The 13,565-nt window shown below is 41.5% G+C and overlaps 1 protein-coding gene across 2 annotated transcripts; it reads left to right on the plus strand.

Moving 5' to 3' along the window:
* The first annotated feature begins 4,486 nt into the window (after positions 1-4,486).
* Positions 4,487-12,217, plus strand: LOC139416595 (DNA fragmentation factor subunit beta-like). Of its 2 annotated transcripts, none has more exons than XM_071165450.1 (7): positions 4,487-4,651; positions 4,795-4,921; positions 5,901-6,086; positions 6,242-6,321; positions 6,502-6,675; positions 6,881-6,981; positions 8,760-12,217. In XM_071165450.1, exons 1-7 carry the CDS (start codon positions 4,490-4,492, stop codon positions 8,968-8,970), a joined length of 1,041 nt encoding a protein of 346 aa, XP_071021551.1. In that variant the 5' UTR covers positions 4,487-4,489; the 3' UTR covers positions 8,971-12,217. The 2 variants fall into 2 exon arrangements, with proteins under 2 accessions (XP_071021551.1, XP_071021550.1); XM_071165449.1 differs by having other exon boundaries at positions 4,494-4,651; positions 4,795-4,903.
* The last annotated feature ends 1,348 nt before the right edge of the window (positions 12,218-13,565 follow it).

Below are 13,565 nucleotides of genomic sequence, written 5' to 3' on the forward strand. Positions count from 1 at the left end.
AATCACAATCATCACAGTCCGAGCCAAGATATACTATCAATCACTTTGGGGGAGTGGGATGTTGTTCCGAAAATGGAGAAAGAGCAGACCATTCAAAAAGATACACCCATCCATAAAGGGAATCGGAGTGGAATTGTTTTAACGCAGTTTTTTTTTACCCGTTTCAATGGATGTGCTACCTTGTCCCAGTTCTGCTGTTTCCATTTTCTCTCTCTCTCAACCTAATGCTCAGCTACAAAAAGACAACTGACATTTGCTCCTGAGGTGTTGAACTGTTGCACCCTCTATAACCACAGTGGTTATTATTTTGATGTAAAAAGGGCTTTTGTAAAATACATTTGATTGATTGTTTGCTGTGCTAGATGTTGTGTATTCACTAACTCTCTGAGTGATGGTCCATTTTTAGTGTCTAACATATTTGTGTGTATTTAATCTCCATCTTAACTTTTAAAGTGGCAATCAGCAGTAGAAACAATAAAGTGTCTCCCTGCTCCTCTTTCAGTAAAAAGCTGAGGGATGGGGCTGGAGAAATGTAACCACTCTCAAATTCATAGACCGAGCGATAGATGCATGGACTGACCATCCATGAAATCAAAATTGTAATCATGTTTCTATGATCTGTTTCCACGACCATGTACCCCGCTTTGGATAAAGGCGTCTGCTAAATGGCATATATTATTAAAGTCTACTTTGACTCTGCCAACTAGCTGCCCAGTGGTTAGGATTCCTTTCCAATAGATGGCAGCCAAAGCTAGTTCAAGTCACTACTCTAGCACAGGGACATGGGATTAATGCTCACTGAAAGTAGTTTTATTTTTTATTGAACCTTTATTTAACTAGGCAAGTCAGTTAAGGACAAATTCTAATTTACAGTGACAGCCTACACCGGCCAAACCTGGATGGTGAGATTTACCGGTTACTCTGCGCAAACCTCCACCCTCCAAAAAAACCAACATGAACTCTGACATTGTGGCTACCTTCTCCTTACTCATCAACTCCAGGTCTGACGCCATTGAGAAAAGGGTAGGCGCGAACACCATGGTTATCGAAGGCTTGAAAAGACTGGAGTTTGCATGTGGTGAAATTAAGGACGTGAAAAGGAGTGGCAAAAGTTGAATAAACAAGTTGTGGAAAAGAATAACAATATCTACCATAGACGTCTCAGTGATCTGGAACAATACACAAGAAGAGCCTGAGACTCTACGGCGTGCCAGAGATGGAGAATGGGGATGTGCGACGAGAGGCTATCCGCATCTGCCAAGAAGTTATGCCTGCAGAGACAAACAAAGTTGGTGATACCATTAATGTTGCACATCGCCTCAGCAAGAAGCAACAGCAAAACGATTCAAGACCAAGCGGTATCATCATCTTCACTGCCAGATTCTACAGGGATGCTGTCTGGAAAGCTGCTAGGAAGAACACCTTCCTTCAGAGCCATGGTCTGCGTGTGGCAGGGCTGAAATGCAGTGGAAATGTTTTTGGGGGATTCAGTTAATTTGCATGGCAAAGAGGGACTTTGCAATTAATTGCAATTCATCTGATCACTGTTCATAACATAACATGATATACTGTTATACTGTTATAACATAACAGTTTATGCAAATTGCCATCATACAAACTGAGGCATCAGACTTTGTGAAAATTAATATTTGTGTCATTCTCAAAACTTTTGTCCACGACTGTATACCTTAGCAGCGCTTCCCTTCCTTCCCTTCCTTCCTTTTCTACAACCTTATTTAATGTTTATTTATTTTCCCTTTTGTACTTTAACTATTTGTACATTGTTATAGCACTGTACAGCAATAATATGACATTTCAAATGTCTCTAGTCCTTTGAAACTTTTGTGAGTGTAATGTTGTTTTGATCATTTTTGATTGTTTGTTTATTTCACATTTGTTTATTATCTATTTAACTTACTTTGGCAATGTAAACATACACTACATGAACAAAAGTAAGTGGACACCTTCTCGTAGAACATTTAATTCCAAATTCATGGGCATTAAAATTGAGTTTGTCCCCCCCTTTGCCGCTATATCAGCCTCCACTCTTTTGGGAAGGCTTTCCACAAGATGTTGGAATTGCTGTGAGGACTTGCTTCCATTCAGCCACGAGCAATTGTGAGGTCGGGCACTGATGTTGGGTGATTAGGCCTGGCTCGCAGTCGGCGTTCCAATTCATCCCAAAGGTGTTCGATGGAGTTGAGGTCAGGGCTCTGTGCAGGCCAGTCAAGTTCTTCCACACCGATCTCGATAAACCATTTCTATATGGACTTCGCTTTGTGCACAGGAGCATTGTCATTCTGAAACAAGAAAGGGCCTTCCACAAACTGTTGTCACAAAGTTGGAAGCACAGAATCGTTTAGAATGTTATTGTACCCTATGCTGTAGCGTGTCCTTTCTTTGCATGTTTCTGCACAATGGTCTTCATAGAAGAAAATACACAATACACAAGCATTTTGCTACACCCAAAATAACATCTGCTAAACATGTGTATGTGACCAATACAATTTGATTTGATTTGCCTTCACTGGAACTAAGGGGTCTAACCCAAACCATGAAAAATAGCCCCAAACAATTATTCCTCCTCCACCAAACTTTACAGTTGGCACTATTCCTTTGGGCAGGTAGCGTTCTCCTGGCATCTGCCAAACAGATTTGTCTGTTTGCCAGATGGTAAAGCTTGATTCATCACTCCAGAGAATGTGTTTCCACTTTCCAGAGTCCAATGGCGACAAGCTTTACACCACTCCAGCCGGTGCTTGGCATTGCGCATGGTGATTTTAGGCTTGTGTGCAGCTGCTCGGCAATGGAAACACATTTCATGAAGCTCCCGACGAACAGTTATTGTGCTGATTTTGCTTCCCGAGGCAGTTTGTGCTACGCGCTACGCACTCAGCGGTCCCGTTCTGTGAGCTTGTGTGGCCTATCACTTCGCAGCTGAGCTGTTGTTGCTCCTAGAGGTTTACACTTCACAATAAAAGCACTTACAGTTGACCAGAGCAGCTCTAGCAGGGCAGAAATTTGATGAACTGACTTGTTGGGAAGGTGGCTTGCTATGACGGTGCCACATTGAATGTCACTGAGTTCTTCAGTAAGGCCATTCTACTGCCAATGTTTGTCTATGGAGATTGCATGGCTGTGTGCTCAATTTTATACACCTGTCAGCAATGGGTGTTGCTGAAATAGCCGAATCTACTCATTTGAAGGGGTATCCCCATACTTTTGTATAAATGGTGCATGTTTCTCATGCTAATAAAGCTTTTGAATTGAAAATTGCATAAGAGACGAACGTTCTGAATGGACAACAGTAGTATCAAAAACTGGAACAAAAAGGAAAATGTCTAAAATTAGAATGGAATATATGTGTGTGAATGATAATGAATCGCATCTTGTTGAGATGCGTTTGTTGAGTAAGGATGCATATGTGGGAAATCCATTTGAGGTGTCGAAAATGGTGAAGAATGCGCTTGGAAAAGTGGAGTCCGTCAGAGTGACCAGGAGTGGTCTTATTTTGATTAAATGTATTTCTGAAGAGCAGATGAATATTGCAGTGGGTCTCAGAAGAATCCAGACAACAGAAGTTTTATGTTTTGAACTTCGGAGTAGAGCACAGAGTCATCTCAGGGGTGACAACGGATGTTCAGGTTGAATACAAGAAGATAATTCCTGGTGTGATTGGTGCCCGGCGTCTGACCGCTGGGTGAATGGGGAAAAATAAGTAAGTCTGTTGGTCCTGTTGTTTTTTGATAAAGATGAAATACCTACGCATGTGAATATTGGTTATGTAAGATACGCCGTAAGAGCTTTCGTCCCCAAACCACTGTAGTGTAAGACTTGAAATGATTTGGCGTTCTTTCAAGTGTATGCAGACGAACAGAGTATACTGAAGAACGGTGTGTAGAAAGACGACCGTGTTGCAATTGTGATGGGGATCATGATCCTAAGTTCCGGAAGTGCCCTTTAAGGGTGAACGAGATTGAGATGGCAAACATTTGAGCTGTCAATCGAATATCCTATGCAGAGGCGGTTAAAATAATTGAGAAAACATGTGATGCTAGTGAAGAAATAGTAGTGGATACACCACAGCCTGTAGTAAATGTTTTCTGCCAGACAAGAGATACCCTGTGTTAAAAGGGTGGAATTTGTTGCGTTCATTGCCACAGTTATAAACTATACAGCACAAGTCTCAAAGAAGTCTAAGAAACTGGACATAATTGTGGCTGCGGCAGAAAAGTTTTCAGGATTTAAGGATTGTTCATCAGAAGACTTGCAACGGGTACTGGTACCGGAAGACCCACCCTCCCCTGTGTAGGGACCAGATTGGTATTATTTTTCAATTATGGTAATTTGTTAAGTTTTGGGGGGGAATCCTGTTTCCATCCGAAAATCACATTACATTGTGTGATCGCCAATTATACCATAGAAGAAGAAGAATATTGGATAATTTTACAGCCTGTCCAGTAGTTGGCAGTATGAGTCCTTTTTTTGCATGTTTTCGCACAATGGTCTTCATAGAAGAAAAGGCGCGATGTTTGGACTTTTCAGAAAAAACAAACTTGTCAAAATAAGAAGTCTGAATGAAACTACAAAACATGGGGTGGCTGCAACAAGTCTGAAAGAGCTTCTCAAAAAGGGGAGTAAACTCCTACAGGTACGATTTCGCCCAGTAGTTTAGCAATATTTAGCACATTCTACTGCTACCAGATCGAAACAGCAACACCTGCAATAAGGAAATGGCGATAGTTACAGTTACATTGTTATTTTGTTTAAATTATGTGAATCCTTTTCTTATAGGTTCCACTCGTCGGTTCGCATATTTGCTTGTATGAAGATGGAACAGAATTGTCAGAGGACTATTTCCAAAGTCTTCCAGACAATGCTGAACTTGTCCTTCTTGCCATGGGTGAGAGATGGAGCGGATGTGAGTTAAATATTATAACTGTGGCAAACAACTAGCCAACTAACCACCTCAGACTTGGTTACATGCACACACATATATATATATATATATTGATGAGACCTACTTTATGTAGCTGTGCATGGTAAATATATGATAACAATACTAATTTAAATATGCACTTCAAATACTTTATGTAGGCAAATAATTGTGTTAATTGATTTGAAAAGGATGGATTAGCCATGCTTTCACTTGTAGGAAGAGCAGTTAACCACACTCACTAATATGTAGCTTAACTTTACCTGCCAGTGATGCTTGCCAGTGCAGCCTGGTCTCATAGACTAGACATAACAGAGTACATGTAAATCCGGGACACCCAAATTAGTATGATATGTTTGGTGTGGTTGCATAAGACAGAAGGTTACTTAAGCAAAAAGTAGGGTGGATAACGCAAACATCTAGCAACCTAAAGGTTGCGTGTTTGAATCTCATCACGGACAGCTTTAGCAACTTTGCGACTACCTTCTACTTTACAATTACTTAGCATGTTAGCTAACCCTTCCCCAAACCCAGTATTTCCCAAACTTGGTCCTGGGAAACACTGCCCTAACCTTAACCCTTTAACCTAACTACTCATCTTGATTCTAACCCCTAACCTAGCTAACGTTAGCCACCTAGCCAACATTAGCCACAACAAATTGGAATTAGAAACATATTGTACGAATTGCAATTTGTTACATACAGTATTAATATGAATTTTAATTTGTAACGTATCATACGAAATGGATGATGGACATCCACAAATTAATACATACCATAAGAAACGCAACATATCATACTAATTGGAGTGTTCCAGATCTACCTCGGAGTCCAGGTTGGCCAGTTAAGCTGTCTGGGCTTCAAACCCAGTTGGTCACATTGGTGCCATGGCTTAGATGTGTAGCTAACAAAAGTTGTTCTGTGAATCAGTTTAAATAACAGGTATGATTTGTTATTATTCCAGTTGTCTGTGACATAAGCCGGTTGCTGGACACCGACAGGAACTTAGATCTTCTGATTGATGCGGCTAAGGGGCTTCTCTCTGACGAGCGGTCTCCAAAGAGACGCAAACTCCTGGGGGAACTGCTGCTGCATTTGAAGGACAGCTCTGACACTGAAAACAGAGAAGATGATGAAGACTGGTTCCAAGGTAAAAATTCCTTTATCTTGGGATGGAAAGAAATCCTGCAGGGAACAATGCGATAGCCAAAAGCAAGATGGAGCAAAGTATGAGACACTTTTTATATTTAGCTGAACCAAACTGTGCCTTTTTAAAGTTGCACTCTTCCATTTCTGTGCTTTCAGGAATTGATGTCAGATTTAAGACCAAATCAGCCTACATGAAGTACAACTGTGAGAGCAGGATTCGTGGATACATGAAGGAGGTAAAACTGTATTACTGATGCTTTGGTTTGACACTGAAAGTGGTTGGGACTGTCAAGAAGTGATTCTCAAGGAGTACCTCATTATAACAAATCTACTCCAAATTGTTATCTGCCCTTCTATTTTATGAGGGGAAAGAATATACTTACTCATGACTGATTTTATAGTTTGCATATTCACAGGTGGATAGTTATGCTCAAACAATCCAAAAGCCTAAACTCAAGGCAGAATACAAGAAGACTGCAGAGTCCTTGGTGCTGCAGCTGAAGTCTGACAAGTACAATGGCTGCTACTTCAACAGGACAGAGAAGGAACTCAATCGACTATGCACCAAGGATGGATGGTTCTCCTGTCAGGTAACATTTATGAACCTGAAAGTGGCTAGTAATACCGGATTTGACTATAATAAAGCATAAACACAACATAATTAATTATGTGATGTACAATAGTCACAGTCATGATGGAGATGTGAATGGTTACCAACAGTTCCAGATCATGTTTGGCTCCATGGCATCCTGTCTTATAGCCTGTGTCCTTCCCTCATCCCTCTCCTTTCCTCAGGGTGCGTTTGACCAGGATGAATGCATTTCCCTCCACTCCATCAACCCCTATGGCAACCGAGAGAGCAGGATTCTCTTTAGCACCTGGAACTTGGACCACAGGTGGGTTTAGTGAATAACGGTTATTAATATCATTCAGAATGTCAGGCTCACAATCATATTTGAAACAGTATTACAAAAAAGCTTTCTTAATTATCAATTGGAATGTTATGTACAGTGCCTTGTGAAAATATTCGGCCCCCTTGAACTTTGCGACCTTTTGCCACATTTCAGGCTTCAAACATAAAGATATAAAACTGTATTTTTTTGTGAAGAGTCAACAACAAGTGGGACACAATCATGAAGTGGAACGACATTTATTGGATATTTCAAACTTTTTTAACAAATCAAAAACTGAAAAATTGGGCGTGCAAAATTATTCAGCGCCTTTACTTTCAGTGCAGCAAACTCTCTCCAGAAGTTCAGTGAGGATCTCTGAATGATCCAATGTTGACCTAAATGACTAATGATGATAAATACAATCCACCTGTGTGTAATCAAGTCTCCATATAAATGCACCTGCACTGTGATAGTCTCAGAGGTCCGTTAAAAGCGCAGAGAGCATCATGAAGAACAAGGAACACACCAGGCAGGTCCGAGATACTGTTGTGAAGAAGTTTAAAGCCGGATTTGGATACAAAAAGATTTCCCAAGCTTTAAACATCCCAAGGAGCACTGTGCAAGCGATAATATTGAAATGGAAGGAGTATCAGACCACTGCAAATCTACCAAGACCTGGCCGTCCCTCTAAACTTTCAGCTCATACAAGGAGAAGACTGATCAGAGATGCAGCCAAGAGGCCCATGATCACTCTGGATGAACTGCAGAGATCTACAGCTGAGGTGGGAGACTCTGTCCATAGGACAACAATCAGTCGTATATTGCACAAATCTGGCCTTTATGGAAGAGTGGCAAGAAGAAAGCCATTTCTTAAAGATATCCATAAAAAGTGTTGTTTAAAGTTTGCCACAAGCCACCTGGGAGACACACCAAACATGTGGAAGAAGGTGCTCTGGTCAGATGAAACCAAAATTGAACTTTTTGGCAACAATGCAAAACGTTATGTTTGGCGTAAAAGCAACACAGCTGAACACACCATCCCCACTGTCAAACATGGTGGTGGCAGCATCATGGTTTGGGCCTGCTTTTCTTCAGCAGGGACAGGGAAGATGGTTAAAATTGATGGAAAGATGGATGGAGCCAAATACAGGACCATTCTGGAAGAACCTGATGGAGTCTGCAAAAGACCTGAGACTGGGACGGAGATTTGTCTTCCAACAAGACAATGATCCAAAACATAAAGCAAAATCTACAATGGAATGGTTCAAAAATAAACATATCCAGGTGTTAGAATGGCCAAGTCAAAGTCCAGACCTGAATCCAATCGAGAATCTGTGGAAAGAACTGAAAACTGCTGTTCACAAATGCTCTCCATCCAACCTCACTGAGCTCGAGCTGTTTTGCAAGGAGGAATGGGGAAAAAAAATTCAGTCTCTCGATGTGCAAAACTGATAGAGACATACCCCAAGCGACTTACAGCTGTAATCGCAGCAAAAGGTGGCGCTACAAAGTATTAACTTAAGGGGGCTGAATAATTTTGCACGCCCAATTTTTCAGTTTTTGATTTGTTAAAAAAGTTTGAAATATCCAATAAATGTCGTTCCACTTCATGATTGTGTCCCACTTGTTGTTGATTCTTCACAAACAAATACAGTTTTATATCTTTGTTTGAAGCCTGAAATGTGGCAAAAGGTCGCAAAGTTCAAGGGGGCCGAATACTTTCGCAAGGCACTGTATGTCCTGTCAGTTATGGATCAAATCTGTAGAAATCTCTGTCCCAGGATTGAGAAGAAGAGGACGGTCATTCCTGCCCTGGTGGAAGCACTGCAGAACCGCAAGAGCAGCAACATAAACCTGGACTATTTTTATAAACTGCTGTTCACTCGGGAGAATCTAAAGCTGGTGCATATTGTATGCCACAAGAAAAGTGCCCATGACTTGCTGTGTGATAAAAGAAACATGTACAAATGGGGCAAACGAAAGGGATTATAAAGAGAAAATGCTTTTTACATTTCAGGGCAGATGCCTTTTGTAGTGTTTGTTGTACTTTATCTGTTTAAGAATAACCAAGATTTATAACTACTGGTAAATTGAACTAAATGTAATTCTGGGCAGGGAACATTGTTTTCTGCTGCTCTCAGAACAGCTGATTTGTTGATCATTTTGTGCTAGTGATATTAAAAAGAACTCCATTATGAGCCACTGATTGGGTAGTAGTCAATGGGCCAATCCCAAATCTTCCCCTAATCCCTATGCACAGGGTGCATTCAGTGTGATTCAATGCTTGCTACATTGTGTGACGGTTTGTACTGAAAGACACGTGTCTCCCAAAATGGTGCGTACCATGCTTCAACAGCCTTTGAGGTAAATTTGTGCCTGTTTGGTGGTTGTGGCCTGATCAATATGGATGTAACTATTTAAATTTTGAAACACGTGAAGCACACACCGCACAATCTTCTGGGACGCCATAATCACACTGTTCTTCAACTGGTCGTTCACTACCTTTTTCCGTTGAATTTAAAATGCAAAACACTGTTTTGTTGTACTGAAGACCCCCCCCCCTTTCCTATCAGATGTCAAGGTGGAGCTATTACCAGATTGATTACACCTGTCTAATCCATTTTTTTATTTTTACCTTTATTTAACTAGGCAAGTCAGTTAAGAACAAATTATTATTTTCAATGACGGCCTAAGAACAGTGGGTTAACTGTCTTGTTCAGGGGCAGAACAACCCAGTCAGCTCAGGGATCTTGCAACCTTTCGGTTACTAGTCTAACACTAACCACAAGGCTACCCTGCCACTCCAATGCATAGAGAATGATTTGTTTGGACATTTTCATATATATTATACTTTTAATGTGCTCTCATATTATATTTGGATGTATATTCTAATTTCATTACTGTTTCCATGATAATTGTGTGGGGGGAACCAATAAGGTATTGAAAGAAAGTTGTCTCAGGTTTGACTATATTGTTTTGGAGTCACGCAGATTTTATTACAGCAGAGCTGTTTACGGCCATAAGCAAACAGGAAAACGCTCATCCAGAAGTGGACCTCCTAGAGGCCGGGGACTTTAATGCAGGGAACCTTACATTTATTTTACATAATTTCTACCAGCATGTTAAATGTGCAACCAGAAGGGAAAAAAACGAGACCACCTTTACTCCACACAGATATGTATAAAAAGCTCTCCCTCGCCCTCCATTTGGCAAATCTGACCATAACTCTATCCTCCTGATTCCTGCTTACAATCAAAAACTAAAGCAGGAATCACCAGTGACTCGGTCAATAAAAAAGTGGTCAGATGAAGCAGATGCTAAACTACAGGACTGTTTTCCTAGCACAGACTGGAATATGTTCCGGGATTCTTTCGATGGCATTGAGGAGTACACCACATCAGTCACTGGCTTCATCAGTAAGTGCATCGATGACGTCGTCTCCACAGTGACCGTACGTACATACCCCAACCAGAAGCCATGGATTACAGGCATCATCCGCACTGAGCTAAAGGGTAGAGCTGCCGCTTCAAGGAGCGGGACTCTGACCCGGAAGCTTGTAAGAGCAAAGCGTCAATACAGGACTAAGATTGAATCGTACTACACCGGCTCCGACACTCGTTGGATGTGCCAGGACTTGCAAACTATTACAGACTACAAAGGGAAGCACAGCTGCGAGCTGCCCAGTGACACGAGCATACCAGGCAAGCTAAATTACTTCTATGCTCACTTCGAGTCAAGTAACACTGAAACATGCATGAGAGCATCAGCTGTTTTGGATGACTGTGTGATCACGCTCTCCGCAAGAACACTAAAATATCATGCCTAATTGAATACCGACCCATAGCACTCACGTCTGTAGCCATAAAGTGCTTTGAAAGGCTGGTCATGGCTCACATCAACAACATTATTCCAGAAACCCTTGACCCACTCCAATTTGCTTACCACCCCAACTGATCCACAGATGATGCAATCTCTATTGCACTCAACACTGCCCTTTCTCATCTGGACAAAAGGAACACCTAATTGAGAATGCTATTCATTGACTGCAGCTCAGCATTCAACACCATAGTGCCCTCAAAGCTCATCACTAAGCTAAGGACCCTGGGACTAAACACCTCCCTCAGAAACTGGATCCTGGACTACCTGAGGGCCACCCCCAGGTGGTAAGGATAGGTAACAACACATCCGCCTCGCTGATCCTCAACACGGGGGGGGCCCCTCAGGGGTGTGTGCTCAGTCCCCTCCTGTACTCCCTGTTCACTCATGACTGCATGGCCAGGCACAACTCTTAACACCATCATCAAGTTTGCAGATGACACAATAGTGGTAGGCCTGATCACAGACAACGATGACACAGCCTAAGGGAGGTCAGAGACCTGGCCGTGTGGTGCCAGGACAACAACCTCTCCCTCATCGTGATCAAGACAAAGGAGATGATGGTAGACTACAGGAAAAGGAGGACCGAGCACACCCCCATTCTCATCGACGGGGCTGTAGGTTGGTATCCACATCACCAACAAACTATCATGGTCCAAACACACTAAGACAGTCATGAAGAGGGCACAACAAAACCTATTCCCCATCAGGAGATTGAAAAGATTCGGCATGGGTCGTCAGATCCCCAAAAGGTCCTACAGCTGCACCATCGAGAGAGTCTTGACTGGTTGCATCACTGCCTGGTATGGCAACTGCTCAGCCTCCGACCGCAAGGCACTACAGAGGGTAGTGGATACAGCCCAGTACATCACTGGGGCCAAGCTTCCTGCCATTCAGGACCTCAATACCAGGCGGTGTCATTGGAAGGCCCTAAAAATGGTCAGACTCCAGCCACCCTAGTCATAGACTGTTCTCTCTGCTACCGCACGGAGAGCTGTACCAGAGCGCCAAGTCTAGGTCCAAAAGGCTTCTTAACAGCTTCTACACCCAAGCCATAAGACCCATGAACAGCTAATCAAAGGGCCAACCAGACCCCTCTTTTACCTCGACTAACTGTTGCCCTCGCACATTGACTCTGTACTGGTACCCCCTGTATATAGCCTCGCTATTGTTATTTTACTGCTGCTGTTTAATTATTTGTAACTTTTATTTTCTATGTTTTACTTAACACTTATTTTTCTTGAAACTTCTCAAAGCATTGTTGGTTAAGGGCTTGTAAGTAAGCATTTCACTAAGGTTTGAAAATCCACCTGTTGTATTTGGCACATTTGACAAATAAAATTTGACTTGAGAACTGATTGCAGCTCCATGGCCTGTAAGCGTCATTAGATAATTATGTGATAAAGTTATGCTTTCATTTGGGCAAGTGTAAATGTGCTTGTGGAACAATACAGACACGGGTCATTGAAAATTTAAAAAAGTTTACTTGCTCCTTGTATTGGCAGTGTACCTGTTTAACTTCTAGTGATTTTTGTCGACATTTACAAAGTTGGCATTGAAAATATACTGAACAAAAATATAAAACATGCAATTTTTTTTTTTTTACTGAGTAACAGTTCATATAAGGAAAATCAGTCAATTGAAATAAATTCATGTCTAGTCACGACCGGGCAGGTGTGTAGCCATGCCTACCCACTGGGGAGCCAGGCCCGGCCAATCAGAATGAGTTTCCATTACCCGTTTAGGCAAATTGCACTGAAACTGGCAACAGACTGTATTCTCTCCCACCCGTCCGTTTCATGTCTCAGGTAGTCCGAGAAAGCCAGAATGGATATAATCCAATATTTGACTAAGCAAATGTATCACCACTGTCCGTGCCACTGTGAAACTTACACTCCTGCAGATCAGAAATAACTAAATGGTGAAAGTTGCCAGCCAACCAGTTGAAGAAATTGATTTTGCAAGCAGTAGGCATTTAGAATTAAATGTAGCATGGAGCTCATGATGACACTTTCCCCATGAACCTGCCAAAGTATTCAGCAATCATTTATTACAAAGAAAGTTTGAAGAAAGGAAAATCCCACCCATCGAACTGATATAAATGTTGTAATTTATGTGTCTTTAGAAAGTGTTTCCTATATCTGCAGTTTCCGTTACACATCAACATTTTTTTTGTCGCTACATTGCTTTTGTCTAATAAACCCGGGTCAATGGAAACCTGCCTAAAGACTACATGATTTATATGTTGCATTCATTCAGTCGTGCGATTACATAGCAATATAAAAACACCAAATAAAGACATTACTGTGCATACATACTGACAAGGCAACCAGTAACAAAGTAAAAGACACATTCAATAAAAATAGAATGAGCGCTTACCCTGTGCCAATTAAACAATATATACACACTATAGGTCCTGATAATTGAAAAGCAAGAAGTTACTTTGTTAGTGCAAATAGCTTTTCAAATATCAATACAAATTTAAAAACTTTGGGGTACATGCTGGCAAAAAGTTAACTTGATACCCTCGTTCCATTGAACAAATCCACTTTCCCAGGCTTGTCTGCCATTAGGCTAGTAAAAGGACAGAGGTTTTAATCCATCCCATTGATAGGATTTAGTTACTTCTATAAACTAAGTGCCATTTATGTCCTCTTGCTGCATGTCTGTGTAGCCCTCTTCATCACTGTCCTCTTTGGCGTAGTACTGTC

Source organism: Oncorhynchus clarkii, chromosome 9 (assembly GCF_045791955.1).
Source record: "Oncorhynchus clarkii lewisi isolate Uvic-CL-2024 chromosome 9, UVic_Ocla_1.0, whole genome shotgun sequence".
In the NCBI taxonomy this organism is placed as follows: Eukaryota; Metazoa; Chordata; class Actinopteri; order Salmoniformes; family Salmonidae; genus Oncorhynchus; species Oncorhynchus clarkii.

What these genes read in the sequence shown, in the direction of transcription:
- LOC139416595 (XM_071165450.1), top strand. Translation starts at nt 4,490, where the DNA reads ATGTTTTCGCACAATGGTCTTCATAGAAGAAAAGGCGCGATGTTTGGA. An exon ending in GGGTGAGAGATGGAGCGGAT is followed by an intron (nt 4,922 to 5,900) that starts GTGAGTTAAATA and finishes TTATTATTCCAG; the next exon opens with TTGTCTGTGACATAAGCCGG. An exon ending in ACCTGGAACTTGGACCACAG is followed by an intron (nt 6,982 to 8,759) that starts GTGGGTTTAGTG and finishes TCTCTGTCCCAG; the next exon opens with GATTGAGAAGAAGAGGACGG.